Source organism: Martes martes (genome assembly GCF_963455335.1).
Source record: "Martes martes genome assembly, chromosome: 15".
Classification (NCBI taxonomy): Eukaryota; Metazoa; Chordata; class Mammalia; order Carnivora; family Mustelidae; genus Martes; species Martes martes.
In genome coordinates, this window is record NC_137903.1 from 60,730,519 (window position 1) to 60,753,096 (window position 22,578).

The following is a 22,578-nucleotide window of genomic DNA, read 5'->3' on the forward strand; positions in this document are numbered from 1 at the left end:
GCTGTGTAGACTGATAGTCCTAATGCTATAGCCGTTATTTCTTACTCTGCAATGGAAGGGCTTGTGGGGTAGGAGGAGGTTTGTTCTCTGTAAAGCAAGCCATCTGGTGATGAATCAGCCAGCTGATTGCCAGAAGCATAAGGATATACTGCCCTTAACATGTATTTTAGCTCAAGTAATTGCATACACCTGACGATCATTTATAGAATAGTTTTCCTCAAACCTAATAATCGGAGTTAAATTGGTCTTTGCTGTTGGTTATGTTATGCCTTCAGTAGTTAGTACATGTCGAATATTCTAGTGCCTGTCTCACAGCATTCTAGTAATTAATATCACTTGGATTCTTGCCATTAGTCCACAATTTTAATTATAAGTGACTGGAAGTAACATTTTTTTAGTGTAAATAAACAAAACCAGTAAAATATATGGAAGGTTGAAACTTAGAAGTGTAGTTGAAGCTCCGAGCCCTGCTGAACATCTGCAGTTTTTGTTTTGTTTTTTAATTTAAACCTTAAATTTTTAGTACGTTCAATTCTGAAGTGAGCTAGGATCTAACAGGAAAGTCCATTTTTAGAACCAGTTATAGCTGTCAGGAACATGGAAACTGGACTGTGATTCTGGGTCAGTGTTTACTTCCCTCTGACCTTCAAAGGTCAGAGCTTTAAGCTTTAGTCAGGGAGCCGTTGAAAACTATGTGACAAGGAGATGAAGAATATGGGAGAGACAACTGAAGGCGGGGGTGGAAAGGGCTTTAACTGTAGCAAAGGTTCAATGATTAATTTCACCTTCTGGGCCTGGAGATTTCCAGATTATCCACTTCAACAAGATTTGCCGCAGGTCCGGGACTATTCATTCGTTAGAAACAGCTAGTCAGTCACTAGGGGTGAAACACTGCATTAGGCTCTGGGGATGCAGAGAGAAACATCCCTGTGGTCAGCTCTGCGCTGACTTGGAAGGATCCTACCCCAGTGTCCCCATCCCAGGCTGGGGTAATGACAGCCTCCTGTTTGTTCCGGTATCACTTCAGGCTTATCTCTGTCGTCGCATCCACTGACCAATATCGCCCAAGGACTAAGTTCCTTGTGGAAAGTTTTATTGTTTGTTTTGTCACTACGCCCTGTCTTCCCAGAGCGCCCAGATTTGGTAGGTTTCTCACATTGATTGTAAGAACTGGGAGTAAGAGGATAAGTTTTTCTTGCTTTCAGATAGGTCACCAGCTAGACTCATTATCATTAATGCTATAAATTAGAACATCTGTTTTCGTTGTTTGATAATAGATCACATATATCTAATGGGTGTGAAATGGTATATGTTATTGTGGTTTTGATGCGTATTTTTCTAATGATTAATACTCTGGATATTAGTCCCTTATCAGAAAAATGATTCTCAAATATTTTCTTCCATTCCTTTCACTGTTTCGGTAGTGCGCATTGATGCACAAAAGTTTTAAATTTTTATAAAGTTCGATTTATTGTTTTTTTTTCTTTTGTTCCCTGTGCTTTGGTGCCATCTGCATCTGTAAGAAATGATCATCAAATAAAAGAGTCATGCAAATCCCCCCTTTTTATCTTGGTAGAATTTTATATAGTTTTAGCTCTTATGTTTAAGTCTTTGATGCATTTTGAGTTAATTTTTGCATATAGTCTGATAAGAGGCCAATTTCATTCTTTTGCATGTGAATATCCAGTTTTCTCAGGACTATTTGTTAAAAAGACCGTCTTTTCCCCCAAGAAGTGGTGTTGGCACCCTTGTTGAAAATCAGTAGTCTATATATGTCACAGTTTATTTCTGGGCTCTCTATTGTGTTTCATTGGTGTATGTATCTGTCTTTATGGCAATGTTTTAATTAAAATAGCTTTGTAGGAACTTCTGAAATCAGGAAACATTGTTAGCATTTCAACTTTGCTTTTCCTTTTCATGGTTGTTTGGCTCTTCAGGGTCCCTTGAGATTCCATATGAATTTTAGGATGGATTTCTCTATTTCTTTAACAGTGCTCTTGGGATTTTGATAAGGATTGCATCAGATCTGTAGTTTGCATTGGGTAGTCTTGTCATCTTCACATTGTTGCGTCTTCAAGTTCTTGATGACACAGTGTCTTTTCATTTATTTAGGTCTTCTAAAATTTCTTTCAGCAATGTTATATTTTTCAGTATACAAGTCCTGAGGCATCTTGGTTATATTTAATTCTAACTTTTTGTCATTATTGATGCTGTTATAAGTGGACTTTAAAAAAATTTTCTTCTCAGATTGTTCATTTGTAATAAGTAGAAGTGCAAGCGATTTTTGACTGGATTTTATATCCTGCAATTCTTATGATTCCTGTCTTGCTGTAAATAGTTGTTGGGCCTTTTTTTTCCTTTTTTTTTTTTTTGGTATAAGTTTTTTACATAGAAAATCATGTCATCTTTGGAGAAAGATGATTTTATTTCTTTCATTCCAATTTTGATACCTTTAATTTCTCTTCTTACCTAATTGCTATGGCTAGGATTTCCAGTACCATATAGAATAGAAATGATGAAAGCAGGCATTCTTGTCTTGTTCCTAATTTTAGGGATGCAGGTTTCACTGGTCTGTCATTATTGAGTCTGATGTTAGCCATGGGATTTTCATATTTGAACTTCATCGTGTTCCCTTTTATTCCTAGTTTATACGTGCTTTTTTTTTTAATCAGAAAAGGTTTCTGAATTTTGTCAAATGCTTTTTTTGTGCACCAATTGAGATGATCATGTGGTGGTTTTTTCTTCGTTCTTTTTTCTCCATTTCTTCATTCTTTATTCATTTTCATTTTCTTCATTCATTTTTTTCTTCAGTCATTAATATGGCCTATCACACTGATTTTCCTACATTGAACCATCCTTTTATTCCAGGAATAAGTTCCACATAGCTGTTGTATATATTCCTTTCAATGTGCTACTGAACTCAGTTTGCTAGTATTTTGTTAAAGATTGTTGCATCAATATAAGATAATGGTCTGTGATTTTTTTTTTTGTAGTTTTTATGTCTTTGCTATAAGGTAATGCTGATTTCATAGAATGAATTAGGATATCTTCCCTCCTTTTCAAGTTTTTGGAAGATTTTGACAAAGATTGGTGTTAATTCCTTTTTAAATGTTAGATACAATTCAACAGTGAAGACGTCTGTTCCTTGACTATTCTTTCTTGGAATGTTTTGATTAGATTCAGTCCCCTTACTATAAATCTATTCCATTTTTTCTGTATCTTCATGATTTAACTTGTTTTGGTTATGGGTTTCTAAGAATTTTTCTATTTCATTTAGGTTATATACTTTTTTATAGCTTACACTAGTGTATAAAATTCTCTTAAAATCCTTTTTTATTTCTCTAAAATCAGTAATGTCACCATTTTTTGTGGTGATTTTAGTGATTTGAGTCTTCAATTTAGTCTAGCTAACAACTCTTCATTTGTTGCTCTTTCAAAGAATAGACTTGTTTTTCATTTTTTCTTTTTTATGCTCTTATTTTATCTTTATTCTTTATCTCTTTTTTAATATAAACATTCATAGCTATAAATTTCCCTCTGAACACTGCTCTTGCTCTGTCCTATAAGTTTTGGTATATTGTATTCTTGTCTTCTCATCTCTCAATGTACTTTTTTATTCTCTTATGATTGTTTCTTTTACCCATTGTTTGTGTAGAGTATGTTAAGTTCCACCTTTTGAGAATATTCCTATTTTCATTCTGTTTTTGATTTCTAATTTCCTTCCATTGTGATTGGAAAGTCGTTTTGCACTTTTTGCTCTTTTACAATTTATTGTTTTGTTTCAAGCCTAACATAATGTGCTACTCTTGGGAATGTGCTTTGTGCACTTGAAAAGAATGTCGTTCTGCTGTAGTTGAATTGAGCATTTTGTGTATGTCTGTTAGGTATATTGGTTATAGTGTTGTCAAGTCTATTTATTGATTGATATTCTGTCTAGTTCTTGTTTCATGTTGTTGAAAGTGCAGTATTGAAGTTTCATACTATTGCTTAGCTATTTTTTAAAATTCTTTTCATTTTTGTTTCATATCTTTTGGGCTCCGTTGGTAGGTACATATACTTTTACATTTTTTATGTCTTGCTATATTGAAGCTTTAATGAATATATATTGTCCTCTCTTGTCCCTTGTAATCTTTCCTTGATTTAAATTTTATTTTTTTTCCTGACACTAATATAGCCACTGCAACTTCTGGGGGATTACTATTTGTGTGGAATGTCTTTTTTCAACCTTTTTTCTTTGTGTCCTTATCTGTACAGAACCTCTTGTAAACAGTATGTAGACAGATCCTGATTCTTTTTTTCCTTTAAGATTCATTTATTTATTTTAAAGTATGCTTGTGAGAGGTGAGCCAGGGGGAGGGGCAGAGGGAGAAGGAGAGAGAATCTCAAGCAGACTCCCTGCTGAGCACAGAGCCCCAGTGGGAGCTCAGTCTCATGGCGCTGAGATCATGACCTGAACCAAAACCAAAAGTCATGCACTTAACCGACTGCATGTCCTAGGCTCCCCAAGAGATCTTGTTATTTTATCTGATCTTTTTCTGCCATTTCATAGGAGAGTTTAGTACGTTTACATTTAATGTGTTTTCTGAAGGATTTACTTCTGTCCCTTACTTATTTATTTTTTTGCATTCTATACGATTTTTTATTCCTCAATTTCTTCACTACTCCATGTTTTTCATATTTAGTTGAGTTTTGGCTAATGTGCCATTTTGATTCACTTCTTGTTTCCTTTCTTACATGTTTATTTAGTTATTTTCTTGGTGGCTACCTTGAGAATTACAAATAACATCTTAAACATATAATAACCTAATTTCAGTAATACCAACTTAATATCAAGAGTATACAATCTCCTTCTGTACATCTCCATTCCTCTCCTTTTATATTTGTCACAGATTACATTTTTATATATTGTATTCCTATTGGTAGCTTTATAATTACTGTTTTATGTATTTGCCCATTAAATCATATTGGAAAAAGAGAAGAGTTACAAATCATATTGAAAGTACAATCATGGGATGCCTAGGTGGCTCTGTTGGCTAAGCATCTGCCTTCAGCTCAGGTCATGATCCCAGGGTCCTGGGATCAAGCCCCACATTGGACTCCTTGCTCACGGGGAGCCTGCTTCTTCCCTCTCCCTCTGCTGTTCCCCCTGTTTATGCGTGCGTGTGCTCTCTCTCTCTCTCTCTCTCTCAGTAAGTAAGTAAAATTTTAAAATTATTAAAATGAGGGGCACTGGGTGACTTAGTTGGTTAAATGTCTGCCTTCAGTTCAGGTCATGATCCCAGGGTTCTTGAATCAAGGCCCACATGCTGCTGAGCAGGGATCCTCTTCTCCCTTTCTCCCTGCTGATCCCTCTGCTTGTGCTCCCTTTCTCTCTCTCAAATAAATAAAATCTTTAAAAAAAAAAAAAAAAGGTAAATCATCCTAGATTTATATTTACCTGTATACTTACTTTCCCTGTGTTATCTTTAATTTTTCTCATGGTTTCTATTTACTGTCTAGTGTCTTTTCATTTCAGCCTGAAAGTCTCTCTTTTGCATTTCCGGTAGGCCAGTCTACTAGTAATGAACTCCATCAGCTTTTGTTTAATGGAAATGTCTTAATTGCGATTCATTCTTAAAAGGTAACTTTATCAGATACAGATGTCTTGGTTGACAGTTTTTATCCCCAGACTTTATAAATAAGCCATCCCACTACTTTCTCACTTCCATTGTTTATGAGGAGAAATCAGCTGTTAATCTTATTAGGGACCCCTTGTCCATGACAAGAGTCTTCTCTTGATGTTTTCAAAATTGTCTTTTTCTTTCAGTTTTGACAGTTTGAGTATAATATGGCTGAATGTGGATCTGTGTGAGTTTTTCCTGCTTGGAATATGTTGAAATTCTTGAGTGTGAATATCTATATCTTTCCTTAAATTTGGTAAGTTTTGTTTCTTGCCCTTTGTCTCTTCTTCTGAGACTCCTATAATGTATGTGTAGCTACCTTTGGTGATATCCTACAGATCCCTCAGGCTCTGTTTATGTTATTATTTCCTTTTTCTTTCTCTCTGTCACACTGAATACTTCCAGTTATCTTATCTTCAGATTTGTTGATCATTTTTTCTTTCTGCTGAAATCTGCTGTTGAATTTCTGTAGTGACTTTTTCGTTTTAATTTCTTTTTTAAAAAGATTTTATTTATTATTTGGCAGAGAGAGAGATCACAAGTAGGCAGAGAGAGAGGGGGAGTCAGGCACCCTGCTGAGCAGAGAACCTAACGTAGGGCTCGATCCCAGGACCCTGGGATCATGACCTGAGCCGAAAGCAGGGGCTTAACCCACTGAGCCACCCAGGCGCCCCTCATTTTATAAAATTTCTGTCTCCCTATTATGCTCTTGGCTGTCTCATAGCTCATTTTGCTGATTCCCTTTAGTTCTTTGTCATGTAACACAGTTGATTTAACATTTTTGACTAATAATTAAAATGTCTGGGCTTCCTCAGGGATGGTTTCTGCCCATTTTTCCCCCTGCAAATAAGTTTTCCTGTTGCTTGCTCACTATATATAGTTCGAGAACTGAACTGGGTATTTAAAGTGTCATCTTGTGATATATATGGAAATTTAATTATCCCACTCCTTAGGGATTGCTGAATATTTCTTGTTGAGCCCTAAAGCCAACTGTCTGTTACTCTTCCAGACTGTTTTTGGAAGGTGTGTATTCCTTGTTGTGTGTGGTTACTGAAATTTCTATTCTGTCGTCTTTGTGGTCAGCCAGTGATCTGATAAGGATTTCCTTAAATACCTGGCTCCTAAAAGAGGAAGAAAAAGCAAGAAGCACACACCGACTCTCCAAATTCCTTAAAAGATGCTTCAGCTTATAGGCCTTGAAGCTCTGATGGCCAGCACAAAAGCTCAGCGATAAAAAACAGCAGTCACCAGCCAGAGCACAGAATCCAATATTTGGATGACAGAGCCTTTATTATGTATCCTGGCTCCAGTGAGCCACACCAGAAATGCAAGAGGCTAGCTGTAGGCTACTTCCTGGCGCTTTTGGAATGGGAAATCAGGATGATGGTACCTGGTACCATGCAAAATACTGAAGTTTAACAGCCTCTTTGACTGGACACCAGAGCCCCAAATAGTTAACTTCAGATAGTTCTTAGGAGTTCAGTAGTCGTTTAGGTGGACGGATGGATTCCTGGAGCTTCCTGTTCCTCCATTTTTTTGGTGATACTCCTAAGTAGCTTAGGAATTGAATTGCTCTCCAGGGTAGAAGTGCTCTGCTTAACCAAGGAGATTAATATGTAAAAACTGCAATGAGAACAGTGAAACCCCCTAAACCACTTCTTGGTTTAGCTCCTACATCAGCAGTGCATTTATGTCCATTCTTAGGGGATATGGGAGGAGTCTCAGACCTGTGGTAAACTGAATGTTCCAGAGAGGAAAATAGTAAACTAAGAATGTTGATCTCCCCCACCACCCCCCAAAAAGGGGCTTGCATTTTCTTCCATTGCTGGATTTTCCAATTGTTGGTTCTTTGTTACGATAAAGCCGAGAGCTTTACCTGTAATTTTTAAGTCTGTAATATATAGCACCGTTATGTTTAATTATACAAATAATGTTAACCATCAAGAAAAAAGTAAATTGGGAAAAGACACAATAAAAAAAAATTTCATTTGTATACTCTAAAAATACTCAAATGGATATATTGGACTATGAATATATTTATGAAAAGATACTGTATTTTAGTAAATTATACTCATTGTGCATTATAGTCAGTAGTGAAGCAAATCAGCCCACATGTCTCAGTGGCTTCAAACAGCAGTCATTTTTATTTTTTGCTCGTATATCTGTCATTCACCTGAGGGTTAGATGATATACTGACCATCTGACTTCAAATTGTATGTTAGGTCCATGTCTGTTCCATATGTCTCTCATTCATCTTGAGCAAATAGACTGACCAGGGCATGTTCTTTTTTTGGTGATGGCAGAGGTGCAGGAGGGCAAGCCAATTTCCTGAGCACATGTTAGACTCTACTTGCATCACATCTACTAACATCATCCTTATGGCCAAAAGTCATGAGGCAGAGCCTAGAGTTATGGAGTGGGAGAGATTATACCCTACCTCTAATGGGAATACTTGCAGAGTCACAGGGCAAAGGTTATAGTTTGTGGTAGAATTTGAGTATGTAAGAAGGCCTAGGGCTCCAGTCTTCCAAAAAGCTCAGTGATCCTGTATATTATTCAGGCTTTAGATCCCAGTGAAAGCCATTCATGCTTTGAGAAAGTGCTATAGGAATTTTAATCATTGATTTATTAAATTTACTTTTCTAGAATTGAAATATATAGGAAATAAAGACTGTAGCACTTTTAATTTTATGAGTAACCCATAAGCTACATTATATTTTCATAATTTTTATCCTAAATATTCCTTTAATTGAATACTTTTACTACATTGACATAGAAGATATTCAGTAATGTTGATTGGTTGGTACTGTTCCAGTCTCAAGTTATGACTTTAGGGTATTATTTGGCAGAAAAGATTAGGAAGAAAGGGAGAAAAGGAAATGAACATTAATTAGATGCCTCCTGTACGCCAGGTATTATAAGACATCATATCTGTGTCTCGTTTTGTCTTTAGATATCCTCCCTCTGTGTGTGTGTGTGTGTGTGTGTGTGTGTGTGTTTCCTTTTTCTTGATACAGGTAAAATATCTGGAATCCAGAAACATTTGTTGTTATTTTTATCATTTTTGGATTTTGAGTCACTTAGCATGAGGGACTAGGGTTTTAATTCAGAAAGTCTACTCCAAAACACATGTTTTCCTGGCTTATTTGGAAACCCTACAAAGAAATGTAACTGCTGTCACATCTTGTCAAGACCTTGGGCATGTTGTCAAACCCAAGGGCTTCTTTTCCCCCTCCCCATAGAGGAACTGAGCTGAAACCTATGTCTTGGTCATTGAGCAACCTTTCAATCAGGTTTCAGTTTTACCATGTGTGAATGTCAGGATTACTCAGCAAGTAGGAAGAGATCATTGGAATTGAAGGACCAGTGAGAAGGTATCTTAGATAAGGAGAGAGCCCTTTGTAATAATTGAAACGCAGCAACTTTTTTGTGTCTCTCATTTCCACTCATTGTTGAGAAGGTAGAAGAGGACTCAAGGCCATTGCACCCCTCCAGTAAATAAATACCCCTCATCTTGAGGATTACGATTTTTATTTTTGTTTTTCAGAAAATGCCTACTCTTTAGTTACCTTTTAAGTGCCATTGACAGTCAAAACAAAATATATGGATTGCCACTATTTTCATATTATTTTATGTAATTACATGCAGTTGACTCCTGAACAATGCAGGGGTTAGGAGTTCCATCCCCCACACAGTTGAAAATCCATGTGTAATTTTCGACTCCCCCCAAAATGTGACTCCTAATAGCCTCCTAATAACCTACTGTTGACCAGAAACTTTCCCAATAACATGAACTATTAACATGTGTTCAATAACATGAACTGTTAACATGTGTTTTTATGTTACATGTATTGTATGTTGTATTTCTACAGTTAAGCTAGAGAAAAAAATGTTATTGAGAAAATCATAAGAAAGAAAAAATATGATTACAGTACTGTATTTCTCAAAAAATCCACATATAAGCAGATCCATGCAGTTCAAACTCATGTTCAGGGGTCAACTGTAGTTTTTGTTTACATGTTTGTATTATAGAATTATATGTCGTATATTTGGATATTAATATAATTTTGTTTGATATTGTCTAAACACTTTAGTGTTTTTGTAGCATACAAATAATGCTTACATAAAACTTCTTTGATTTGGAAAATATTATATTGTTTCTATTGCCCATGTTTGGTGCTACTGTTTTAGTTGACTCTGTTTAGGCTAATTTCATTTCCTTTTAATATGTCTTACTGTACTTTTTCTTTTCTCAGTTCCTTTAAATAAATATGTAACCGTTGGCTTACTTATTAATACCATCTTTTGAAATTGTCCTTTTGTTTGTTTTCAAATGCAATATGCAACTTATATGCTAAATTTAGATTGAAGGGTTTTTCTTGGATAAAATTTTTTTGATTCTCTGTTGACTTGGCCAGGAAGTACACATGAAATGCTAAAAGCCAATTTGACAGAGAATAGGCAATGAAAAACTAACAACATCTCCAACACGGAGTAAGGTGGATAAAAGATTGAAAAATCCATGTAAACTGACTGTATCAATTGATAAGCTGGGAGTGGGGTAAGACTTGATTGTTTTGGCTTTGCAGAAGACTGTTTGCCTGTTTTGGTGATACCCATTGTTTCATGTCTGTGTCGATAAATTTATAATATATAGGATTTTTACCTTAACATAAAATTTTACATCTTATAGGCTTTTGCTTTAATATAGATCTAGTTCTTACTACAGAATGTTTCAGTTCACGGCAGTATAGTTTGCTTCTAATTAAATTGTAAAAGAATGTGCTATTTTCATGGAAAAAAATATTTACATGTATAGTTTTTTTTGATTCCTAAGAAAAAACTTTGAGTAGATAATATCATCCCCATTTTAGATAAGAGTAAACAGAGGGGCAGGAGATAAATAACTTGCCCCAGGTCATGTAGAATAAAAAGTGTTGGAACTAGGAGTCAGATTCTTCATCTGTCAGTCTGACTCTAACTAAGGTTTATATTCTGAATGACATAGCCACATTGTCTAGCACAGCAGTTCTCAGAGCTCAATCCACAGGCCTCTGGGAGTTCCCAAAACCATTTCAAAGGTCAGGGGGTCAAAACTATTTTCATAAGAACATCAAAACATTAGTTGCCTTCTTTACTGTATTGTCATCGAACTGATAGTATAAAAAGATCGGTGGGTAAAGCTGCTGGTTCCTTAGCGTAGATCCAGGCTGAACTATAGTAATAGTAATTGTATCCTTCAGTGCCATGCATTTGCAATTAAGGGGGGAAAAAAGCCAGTTTCACTTAAGGATGTCATTGATAATGTGGTTAAAATGGGAGTCACATCTTTTTAATATTCTGTACAAGTAATTGGAAGGACACATAAAGCACTTATGTTGTACACCAAAGTACCAGGGTTGTCTCAAAGAGAAGAATTTGTGTCATCTTCGAGTTGTGAACTGCCCACTTGCTTCATAGAACGCCTTGTTACTTGACACAATGACTGACAGACAAATTTATGGTTTTGTAGACTTGAGTATTTGGCAAACAAAGTAAGCCTGTCACTCAAAGAAAAGAATGGGTGGTTTTTTTGCCAATAAAATTAGAGCTTTCAAGAGAAAATGAGAATTTTAGAAAACTTGATTCTGCCACCATGATTCTCACGGCTACCTCGTACTTAAAGATTTTTCTGAGAAGATGGGTGATGAAGTCAACAACTGTGATGCTTTTAAATAATACAATGAATAGGTCATCATTTAGAAGATCTGTGTAACTCAGGGAACCAGTCTTTTCCACATGACCAATTTATAATGTTACAAGATCCTTTCAAAGTTGATGAATTTTCATGCAACATAGTATAAAAAGTTTTAGATTTCTTATTGTAAATAAATTTCAAGAAACTTTCAAAGTTTTGATGTAGTATCAAAGAAAAAAACTATAGTTATTTGAAAAAACTATATAATAAGTTTCCCTTTTCTAACTATTTGAATGCAGGCCTTCTTTAGATATTTCAAGTTCAACAATATGTGGCAACAGATTGAATGCAGAGCAAATAGAAATTAAGCTAGACATTAAAAAGATTTTTTAAAATTAAAATAGTGCTACTCTTTGCCTTAATTATTTTTGTTTTGGAAGTATATTTTCAATAAAATATTAGTTTATTTTAAATTAATTGATAAGTCCTAGTTTCTCAGTTTTCATTTCCTTTTTAAGGTAAATGTTAGTATATATAACCCATGCAAACAAAATGCTCTTTGGGGTTCTTTTTTTTTTTTTTTAAGTGGAATGGGGGTGCATGGATGACTCAGTTACACAACTGCCTTTGGCTCAGGTCATGGTCCCAGGGTTCTGGGATTGAGCCCCATGTCAGGGTCAGAGTCCCTGCTCAGTAGAGAGTCTGCTTCTTCCTCTGCCTCTGCTGCTCCCCCTGCTTGTGCATGTGCTCTGTTTCTGTCAAGTAAATACATTTTAAAGAAATAGAGTATCTTGGTGGCTCAGTCCGTTAAGCACCTGCCCTCGACTTAGGTCATGATCCCAGGGTCCTGGGATCAAGTCCCATGTCCTGCTCCCTGCTCAGCAGGGAGCCTGCTTCTCCCTCTCCCTCTACCCCTGCTGTAGTGCATGGTCTCTCTCTCTGCCAAATAAATAAATAAAATCTTTAAATATATATATATATATAGAGAGAGAGAGAGAGAGATACTAAAAAAATTTTTAAAAATAAAAGAGTGAAATGGGTACCAAGAACAAAAGCCTAAGAATTGCTGCTCTAGAAAAATGTTCTAAGAAAATGAAGTACATATGAGGACAGAGAAATTGAAATTGCATGTTTTTGAAAGTTCTTTCAGTGGTCTGCACTTGGTTGACAAAGAAGCAATATCTTTGGTTTTTATTGTTCTTCATTAGATATCAAAAATATTCATTTGAACTTAATCTTTCTCAAATCATTTATAAGTTGGACATTTATTTGTATAATATTGGTAGTATTTACTCAGGTTAACATGATAATGTGATCACTTACTTGAGAATTATAGATCTTTATAAGCTCTGTCCAAAGCCTTTCAGAAGTATGACAAATGTGAATTAGTTGACTACTTAATTGCTGATGTCTTCCTTTTTAATTAAACTCTTAATGGAGTCTGTGTATTTACTTTAATAATGAGAATTTGGTAAATTTGTCATGTCAGGTGACCTCTGGACTGTTTACTGAGCTAGGAGTAGATGATGAATGCAGTTCTATTCTTAGGTCGGCTTTAAAGGGTTTGGTGGATAAATACTAAAGCTAAAAATATCTGAATGTATGTTTTTCTTTAATATCTCTGTAGGATGACGTAGCTTTGCCGAAGACTTAGAAGCTAAGCAGAAAATGAGCTTAACATCCTGGTTTTTGGTGAGCAGTGGAGGCACTCGCCACAGGCTGCCACGAGAAATGATTTTCGTTGGAAGAGATGACTGTGAGCTCATGTTGCAGGTGATTACATAAAACTTCTAGATGTATCTATTCAAAACCTGGAACTGGTAGAAAATATTCTTCTGCTCCTTTGGAGAACAGCACTACATAGAGTTGAACTTTCTAGCTCTCTGTCTTTTAACTGTAGTTACCAGTTTAATTAATTTTCTCTCTCTTGAATCATCTAAAAATAAGTTCTAAGTCTTGGGGAATAAATTTTGAAAAATGAGAGTTCAGAGTAGAGAAGCTTATTTTTTAAGTAAGATGTTTCACATTATATGCTTTAAAAATAAGACTCGTAAATAATTCATAAAATTAGCATAGCATGAAGTACAACTGAATTTTAATCATGGATGCTTCAGTGATACCAGAATTAGTTTCTCTGCTTCTTTTCGAGATGCTCATTATGATACCTTTCAGTAGTTTAAGCATAATTAAATATTGATGGTATTTGTTGCATTATGTATAAAGGAGTTACTTTTATAACATACTTTTAAGCAGTGTTTGTGTAAGATAATTAGCAGAAAAATGGATTTCCAGGTTTTTGAGAATTTATTTTAACAGGTCCCTTGCAGTTTAGAATAAAGTTTTTGTCCCCTTACTCTTCCTCCTTTTTTTGTTGTTAAGAATAATAAACAAGTACTTAAGAGTAGAAATGTTTATTCTGTTAGCCCAGTGGTTCTTAACTGGGGCAAGTCCTGTCTCCCCCTGCCCGAAGGGCATTTGGCAATATCTGATTATTAGAAGTGGTGGGAGGTTGGAGGTGGTCGCTATGGACATTTGGTAGGTAGAAGCCAAGAGGCCAAGTGTGCTGCTAAGCATCCTACAGTGTATTTCTCCCCCCACCCTAAACACATAGAACAAGAAAGTGTCTGGCCCTAAATATCTATAGTACTGAGATTGAGAAACCCTGCATTATCCCTAGAAAATTCAAATTTGCATCTGTCTGTTATACGTGTTTACTGTAAAATTAGATAACTTATTTTACAGTTCTGGGGCAATGAAAGTAAAGCCACTCCACAGCTGTGTGAGTATAGAATATGAATGTAGTAAGTATAGTATACAAGTAAGTTGCATATACAATGACACCTTAATTCAACAAATTCAATATGAGAAATAGAATAGTACAGAGATTATCTGCGGTTCTCAGTAAGATGGGAGTGTTGAGAGCGGCAACTGAGAAAAAGGCAGTCGTTTGGTTTGGCTAACAGCTTCTTGGAACTGGACCCTCTCTTAGGCACAGATAGTGGGAGCTCATTTATCAGAGAGTGGAAGAGGGGCTTTCTATGTAGCATTTGTATCAACCAGCCAAGAACTGTGGGAATGGGTTTTGTGGGTCTTGCAGAATCAGTCTCTTAAGAGACACGACTGATACGGTGTCTGTTTGTGGACCGTGTGTGACAAATGGAAGTTGTTTGATAGTTGTGAGGTAGAGGGAGGAAGCTGTGAGTCCGGGAAGACCAAGGTGAGTTCCAGTTCACAGGACACAGTACCAGAGAGGAAGGAGGTACACAGAGAAGGAACTTCACAGAGTAATTCTCCAGTATGCCGCTGAGTACTACTGATCATTACATATATAATGGAGAAACTAACCATAAAGTGGGGGAGAAGCACTAAAAGGAATTAGAGTTGACAGTACTGGGCAATAACATGGTCAGGAATGGTGCCTGTCTTGACAGCCAGATTGGTAAACATCATGATTCACAAGGCATTGGTGTCTACCCCCTCAATAGTGGGGAATAATTTACCATAGACTGAGTTCTACCCTAAATCCTGAGTTCTAAATTTGAAAAGCTGGACCCAAAAAGGTCATACTTTTTTCAAGTAACTTAACTATACCCCGTAAGAAAGTCCCAAGAAATGTGTAGGAATACAGAAATATCCATAGTAAAAGATGTTTTGTTTCTAAAGAGTTTGGCTAAGTTTGGCACAGTCTGGCAAAATTAAAAAAATGTTAAAACAATCTTGAAAAAGGTTTCAAAACTTACTACAAAGCTAGTAATGGTGGCTTACATAAAAGTAGACATATGGACAAGTGAATATGGAATAGAATAGAGAGTCTGGAAATAAACCCCTCTATATCTGTGGCTGTTGTGATTTGAATTGTTTCCCCCAAAAAGGATATATTGAAGTCCTAATCTTCCATACCTGTGGATGTGACCTTATTTGGAAATAAAGTCTTTGAGAATGTAGTCAAGTTAAGAAAAAGTCATTAAGATGGACTCTAAACTAATATGACTTGAGGTCCTCATAAGGAAAGGAAAAGACAGACAACTATGTAAAGACAGAAGCAGAGATTACAGTTAGGCTACCAGAAACCCAGAACACCTAGTCCACCAGAAGCCAGAAGAGGCAAGGAAAGAAGAGATTCTCTCCTAGAAGTGTTGGAGGAAATATGACCCAACCAACACCTTGATTTTGGATTTTTAGAGTCTAGACTATAAGAAGGTAAACTTGCGTTGTCTTAAGCCACCTCTTTGACACTTTGTTTTGGCACCCACACACTATTACAGTTGCAGGCTGAGGATTTAGAAGGGTGTTAAGTTCATTCAGTGGAGGAAAGAATAATTTCTTTGGCAGATGAGGCTTAGGACAACGGGATTTCCACTATGAAAGAGTAAAGTTGGACCCCTGCCACACATCAAATACAAAATTTAACCAAAATAGATCAATGACCTAAATTTAAGAGCTACAGCCATAAAACTCTTAGAAGAAAACATAGGGATGAGTCATCATAACCTTGGATTTGGCAGTGGATTCTTAGCTATGACACCAATAGCACCATCCACAAAAGAAAAAGTAGATAAATGAGACTTCATTAAAATTAAAAACTTGTGTATTAAAGGACACTATCAACAGAGTGAAGAGTGGGAGAAAATATTTGCAAAATTACATATATTTTTAAAGGTGTAATATCCAGAGTATATGAAGAATTCCTACAACTCAACAACAAAAAGACAAGCAGCCCACTTAAAAAATGGGCAAGAGACTTGACTAGACATTTCTCCAAAGAAGATCTAAAAATGCCCAGTAAGCATGAAAAGAAGATGCTCAACATCATTTGTCATTAAGAAAAGCCAGTCAAAACCACAATGAGATAGCACTTCACATCTACTAAGATGGCTGTAATTTTTTTAAAACAGGAAAATAAATGTCAGTGAACATGTAGAGAAATTGAAATTCTTGTATGTTGCTGGTGGGATTGTAGAATGGTGTCGCTGCTGTAGAAAATAGCTTTCAGTGGTTCCTCAAAAAAGCTGAACATAGAATTACCATATGACCAGCAGTTCCACTTTTAGACATATACCCACAGTAATTGTGTGCAGGGTCTTAAACAGATGCTTATGTGTCAGTGTGGATTATAGCATTCGTTATTTGCAACAGCCAAAAGGTGAAAACAGCCCAAGCATCCAGTCACAAGTGAATGGATAAACTAAATTCAGTGTGTGCATGTAATGGGTTATTATGCAGTTATATAAAGGAATGAAGTTCTCATACATGCTGCAACAGAAATGAACTTGGAAACATTATGCTATGTGAAATAAACCAGACACAAAGGACAAATACTACATGATTTCATCTCTTTGAAAATAGCTAGAATAGCCAAATTCATGCACATAAAGAGGGTTAGCAGTAACCAGTGGCTGGGGAAAAGAGGTTTGGGCAGTTACTGCCTAAGAGTTACAGAATATCTGTTTGAGGTAATAAAAAAAAATTTGGAAGTAGATGGTGGTGTACAACCTTGTGAATTTAACTAATACCCCTGAATTGTATACTTACAAATGTTTAAAATGGAAGATATTATGTTATGCATATATGAGATATATATCACCACAATGAAAAAAAGGAAATCAATGGCCATAGAATTTTAAACTATCTTTGAATTGATTCAGTTGATTCGTATTGCCTTTATAACAAACTTAAAGCAAAAATTAGTATTATTTTAATGAGCAGAAATGATTTAATTGATTTGTCGATATTAAAGTGCTGTCAAAAGTTAAAATAATATTTTTATTTTAATTTCATAAATGTTTATGATATGGGTATCCTAGGTATAACTTTTTATTTATGCTTTATTTCTTAATTTTTAAATGGATTATAAAGGAGATAAGGGAACTCCATGTTCAGGCAAGGAAAAAAGCAGTTTTGACCTGTTCTTCAGTCTCCACCCTTAAAGATACTTCTGCCCTTTATCTGATCAGCATGTTGTTTTTAGCCCTGTCCTAGACACAGTGGATTCTCTGAGAGAGATCCACGAATAGGTTGGCCTGCTGGTCATGTGGAGTCTGAATCAGTGCTACAAATTAGTAGTACTCTCCATAGCACTGAAGGACATCTTGTATATTGAAGTAAGAACAAATATTTGCAAATTGTATTTATTTTTTAAGTGGTTTAATATTAATTTAATCTTTCCTAGTATTATAGTAAAATTAATGGATTTTTAGAACTTACTCTTTGTATATCATTTCTGAAAAATGAACTAAGCTTATATATGGGTTATAGTGTTGGAAGAGTGAAGAGTTTTGTGTTTATAAATGCAAAATGTATTTGTTTTGAAGATCAGTGCTCTTGAGTTGATGAAATTGTGTTTTCCTTTTAAAGGCTTTACACAGCATCGGTGGTTCTGCATTGTTAGGTCAGTCAGTGTGATAATTAAAATTGTTTGAAGTGCCAATAGCTAATATTTGATTGCCTTTTAATGAGTAAATAAAAGAAGATCTTTAAAAATTTGGTTGATCTAAGTCTACATTTATGGCTTAAAACCCTCTATTTTTAATGTACAGGAAACCATTCGTTAGGTTTCAGAATCTCTGCCTGTAAATAATTTTAAGTAGTTTCTTACCTGTAAAGATTTCAACTACAAATAGATTTGCTGATCTGTGATGATCATATGGCTTAAACCCAAAGCAAAAGGGAAATAAATGATCCATAAGGTTATACAGCCTGTTTGATTACACTTAAAAATTCTTTGTTATGTTATGACAGAAAATAATTTGAGTTTTATGGTTTTTGTTATTTCATCTCATTCCAAAAAAGGTAGTCTAAAGAATGTGATCATCAAGAAGGAAATGTGCTTGGATATTAAAGAGTAGATGATTAAATAAAGGATTCTGGAATTAGTTCTCACACTTACCCTGGAAGCCTCCAGCAAATGGTGTAGACTTGCTATGCCTGTTTGTCTTGCTGTACAAAGATGACTGTGCTGTGTTTCATAAAGGCATACCATGCAAAATAAATCTTAGCCATGGATGAAAGCTACAAAGTATAATAATTAGATGGAAATTACATTTTGTCTGGAGTAACTCACATTGTTGATATTACTATTAAAAGTACCTTGCACTTAAATAGTACTTTCTATTTCTCAGTGTTCACTTACATCGTTTTAGTTGTTCCTCTCAACAGTCTCCTGAGAGGTCATCCCTGTTTTACAGACAGTACAATTAAGATTCAGAAAGACTTAGTCACAGGGCCAGTATCACATAACCATTAAGTCATGGAGGCTGGTATCAGAGTCTTGGTAATACTGGCTCAAAATCACATGATCTTTCTCTTCCACCACTAAGCTGCAACTACACGTATGTGACCTAAAACTGGTTTGCTAACTTACTTTTCCTGCTAGTAAACATGTTCAAACTTTTGTTGCAATATATGGGATACTACCAAATACAAACGGAGTTGCATTTTGAAAAATTTGCTAATAATTGCACTAAATAATTGAATTTTGCTGTGTTTTAAGAAATACCATCTACTAACTGAAACATATTTTGTCCCCTCTTGGTGCATAATACAAACTGTAACAATTATATTTTACTTAAAATTTTAATATTTTAACTTTCACAGTGGTGTAAGAACAGTCCCCAGGAGGATAATGGAATATGTTTTGAATATCATAGGTAACTTATTTTCATCTGTCTTTCGGAGACACACAGCAAAGATAAGTCACCGTGTATTACCCTGATTATAGAAATGCAGTTGAGCTTTTAAAGAGTCAGCCACAGGGTCTTTTAAAAAGATTTTAAAGCAGTGATGACACACAGTAGCAGTCTTTCTTTTTTCTCTTTAGTTTTTTTTTTTAGCTCATGTGTCCATGTATGTCTGTGTTTTGGTAGGAAAAAGAAGTAATATGAGGTAATAATAATAATGTTTAGAAAATGGCCATTTCATACCCAAAGCATATGTGACACATAGCAGGTAGTCATTTACACCATATCATGTGTTAGTTTTAGTTAAAATTAGCTTTTCACTGTGCCTGGCCTAGAATTGTTTTTTATGTTTTGACTTACTTGATATCAGGCTTTTCGTTGTTTGGTTTTTTGTAGAAAAGGAAGTATTTCTTAAATATAGCAGTGTTACTGCTTCATTTTAATACTCTTACTTTCCAGAATTTTCTGGTTTTATAATCATCTTGTCTGTGATCCAAAATTTTTTTGTTTTGTTTTGGTTGTGTTGTTTTAAACCACTCAATTTGTAGGTTTCTTAAAATCTGGTCTGAACTTTGTAAGTTGAGTGCTTCTGTTTTATTCTCTAAGAAAATTTTTTCTGTCTTCATCCTTCATGAAATGAGATGGGCTAAAGAGCATGTATTTCCTTTCCAACAAACCTATGCTAAGCATCTGCAGTGCACTTGGCCCCATGCTGGCTACCAAGGGATCAATGTGTGTACAGATAGGGTCTACCTGTCCTTGAGAGCTTATTGCTAGTAAAAGGAGATATGCATGTAAACCAGTCCAGACCCTACAGCACGGAACTGTGATGTGTCTGATGTGGGGTGCACAGCAGACAGATTGATCAGTCCTACCTGCAAGGAAATGTGGAGATGAAAAATCTGGGAAGACTTCATGAAGGAGATGGCTTGAGCTGAATAATCTTAAAAGATGAGTAAATGGTTTCTGGAAGGTTTCAAGTGTGATTGAGTGCATGGTATTAAAGATAGCATGGCATTCAGTGTCCCTTGTGATTTATAAATAAAATAGTCCCTTGTGATTTATATATAGGAGATGAAGGCAAACTTTTTGAGAGATTAAGACTGGGAAATTAGAAGAGAACCTATCTTGGAAGGCCTTGTGTGCTAGATGAAAGACTATATATTTTGTCTTAGCCAGTAAGTACCCTGAGGAGTTTTTACACAGGGGAATATTGCCTTTTTATTTTATTTTTTAAGATTTTATTTATTTATTTGACAGACAGAGATCACAAGTAGGCAGAGAGGCAGGCAGAGAGAGAGGGAAAAGCAGGCTCCCCGCTGAGCAGAGAGCCCAATGACCATGACCTGAGCCGAAGGCAGAGGCTTTAACCCACTGAGCCACCCAGGTGCCCCAGAATATTGTCTTTTTAAATGCTTCCCATGCCTTATGTCATTTTATCCTCACAAACCTCTGAGATATGGTCTGTCTTTTTTATAGATGATTAAGCAAATATTGGTCTTTTTACCAAGGCCACACAGTTGCCGTATGTCTCGACCAGTTCTTTTGGACTCTAGCACCTGCCCTTTAAACTGTTAATCTATATTGCTGCTCAGAAATTGGAGGTCGGAATCGGTATAAGCAGTTAGGGGGTGATAATAGTCTAGAAAGTGAGGTAAAGTTCTAAAGAAGAAAGAAACCTTTGAAATGGAAAGAAGACTATGAGAGAGACTGAAGAGTTAGGGTGTGCTTTCTAGTTACATAATGAGGGGTGGGAGAAAAAGAGCCTCAGACCTAGCCTTTTGGGCATAGGAGTGAATGAAAGAGTTTCAGAGGTGTACTTTTGGGGGGAATAAGGTAGTGAGTTGGAGGTTCTGAAGGGACATCCAGATTGAGATACTTAGTAGAAACCAGGAAGTAAATATGTGAAGCTGAGCAGGGTACTCTGAGCAGGAGGTGGAGGTTTGGGAGTCGTGAGCATGAAGGATGGGGGAAGCCAGGGGGAGCTGGGTTATAGAGAGGGACATAGAGTCAGGAGGATAGGGATGCTTGCTTGGGAGAAAAGGAAGGGGGTCAGAGTATGAGATGACCTGTTGCAGTCAGGGCACTGAGGTCGCGTAAGAGTAAATTATTATAAGTAAGTGAGAGAACTGGAGGAATAGGAGAATGTAGTCACAGGGAAAAATACCACAGCTGAGATTCCAGGCGAGAAGTCCATTTCACATAAGATCTAGCAGTGGGAGCGGTTTGCCAAGACAAGAGTATGGAGTTTGGTTGTGGATGTTGGGAAGGCTAGATTTTTATATGGGTTGTCTACATAGATTTTTAAAGATTGTATTTATTTATTTGAAAGAGAGAGGGTATGTGAGCGGAGGGAGGGGCAGAGGGAGACAGTCTTCAAGCAGACTCCCTGCTGAGCACAGACCAGTATCCCCCAGTGCAGGGCTTGATCATGGACCCTGAGATCATGACCTGAGCCGAAACCAAGAACCAGAGCTTCAGCCACCCGAGCCACCCAGGTGCCCCTCAACATAGATGTTTAAAATGAATCATGAAGTAAATTTGAATGAGAAGGAAGACTGTAAACCATTACTCCAAAACTGCAGTCAAAAAGTTAGAATGAGGGCCACCTGGCTGGTTCAGTTGGTAGAGCCTGTGACTTTGATTTTGGGGCATGAGTTCAAGGCCCACGGTGGAGGTACGGGTTCACTCAAAAAAAAGGGGGAAAAAGTTAAAATGACTATAAATGTTTGTGGCAATCTAGGAAGGGGGCGTGTGTATGTACAGAAATATATAGTATGTATATGTATATTTATTTATACTTGTATAAATACTTGTATACTTGTATCCACCTATAGGTAGATAACCAGAACTTCAAAAAAGTGAAGGGCTTTTCCTTGAAGGGGGATAGTAATGGCCCAAAAGCCATAATAGTAAACTGCACGAATTCATTCTGTATCTCTGAACTCAGCAGAATGTCGGATTTAGGAGGATGGCATCCACTTTAAAGGAATGCAATAGAAATAGTGCTCTCAGGGGGAAAGCCAGATTTCAGTTAAAGGAAGGAAGTAGGAGGTAACCATCTGTGAGAGCTTGAGAATGAAGAGGAGTTTCGGGTAAGGTGGATTCTCTAGAGTGCAGTGCAGGGCCTCGGTAAGAGTCTTTCTAGAAAATAAAAATCACAAGGAAGGAGGTGCATTCTTCTGGGTTTTTTCTGTAAGGAGCCAGTGACTAGAGTGTCCTGCCTTTTGAAAAATTGGTATATAATTGACTTACAACATTATATTAGTTTCAAGTGGGCAACAGTGGTTGACTATTTGTATATTTGAAAAGTGATCACCAGAATAAGTGCAGTTAATATCTGTTCCCGTACAGAGACGCAGAAATTTTTTTTTTCTTGTGATGAGGAAGGACTTTAGGAGTCTTTCATTCTTCCTGGAGGCTTAAAGTGACGAGAATAAGAGAACTGGTAAAATATGACAATCTTCAAAAAAAAAATGACAATCTTCATAGTTTACACCCGATCAACTAAGGTTTTCCCATTAGAACCAGAAACTTGATGAATTTAGCGGCCTTTGTCAGGGTT

The 22,578-nt window shown here is 36.2% G+C and overlaps 1 protein-coding gene across 1 annotated transcript in view; it reads left to right on the top strand.

The window, feature by feature from the left end:
- The window catches only part of CEP170 (centrosomal protein 170), a 117,102-nt gene that overhangs the window by 17,718 nt on the left and 76,806 nt on the right, over window positions 1-22,578 (top strand). Inside the window, exon 2 of the mRNA XM_080823968.1 lies at window positions 12,965-13,110. Coding sequence (XP_080680094.1) covers window positions 13,006-13,110 — 105 coding nt within the window. The 5' untranslated portion in view covers window positions 12,965-13,005. The remainder of the gene's footprint in view (window positions 1-12,964; window positions 13,111-22,578) is intronic.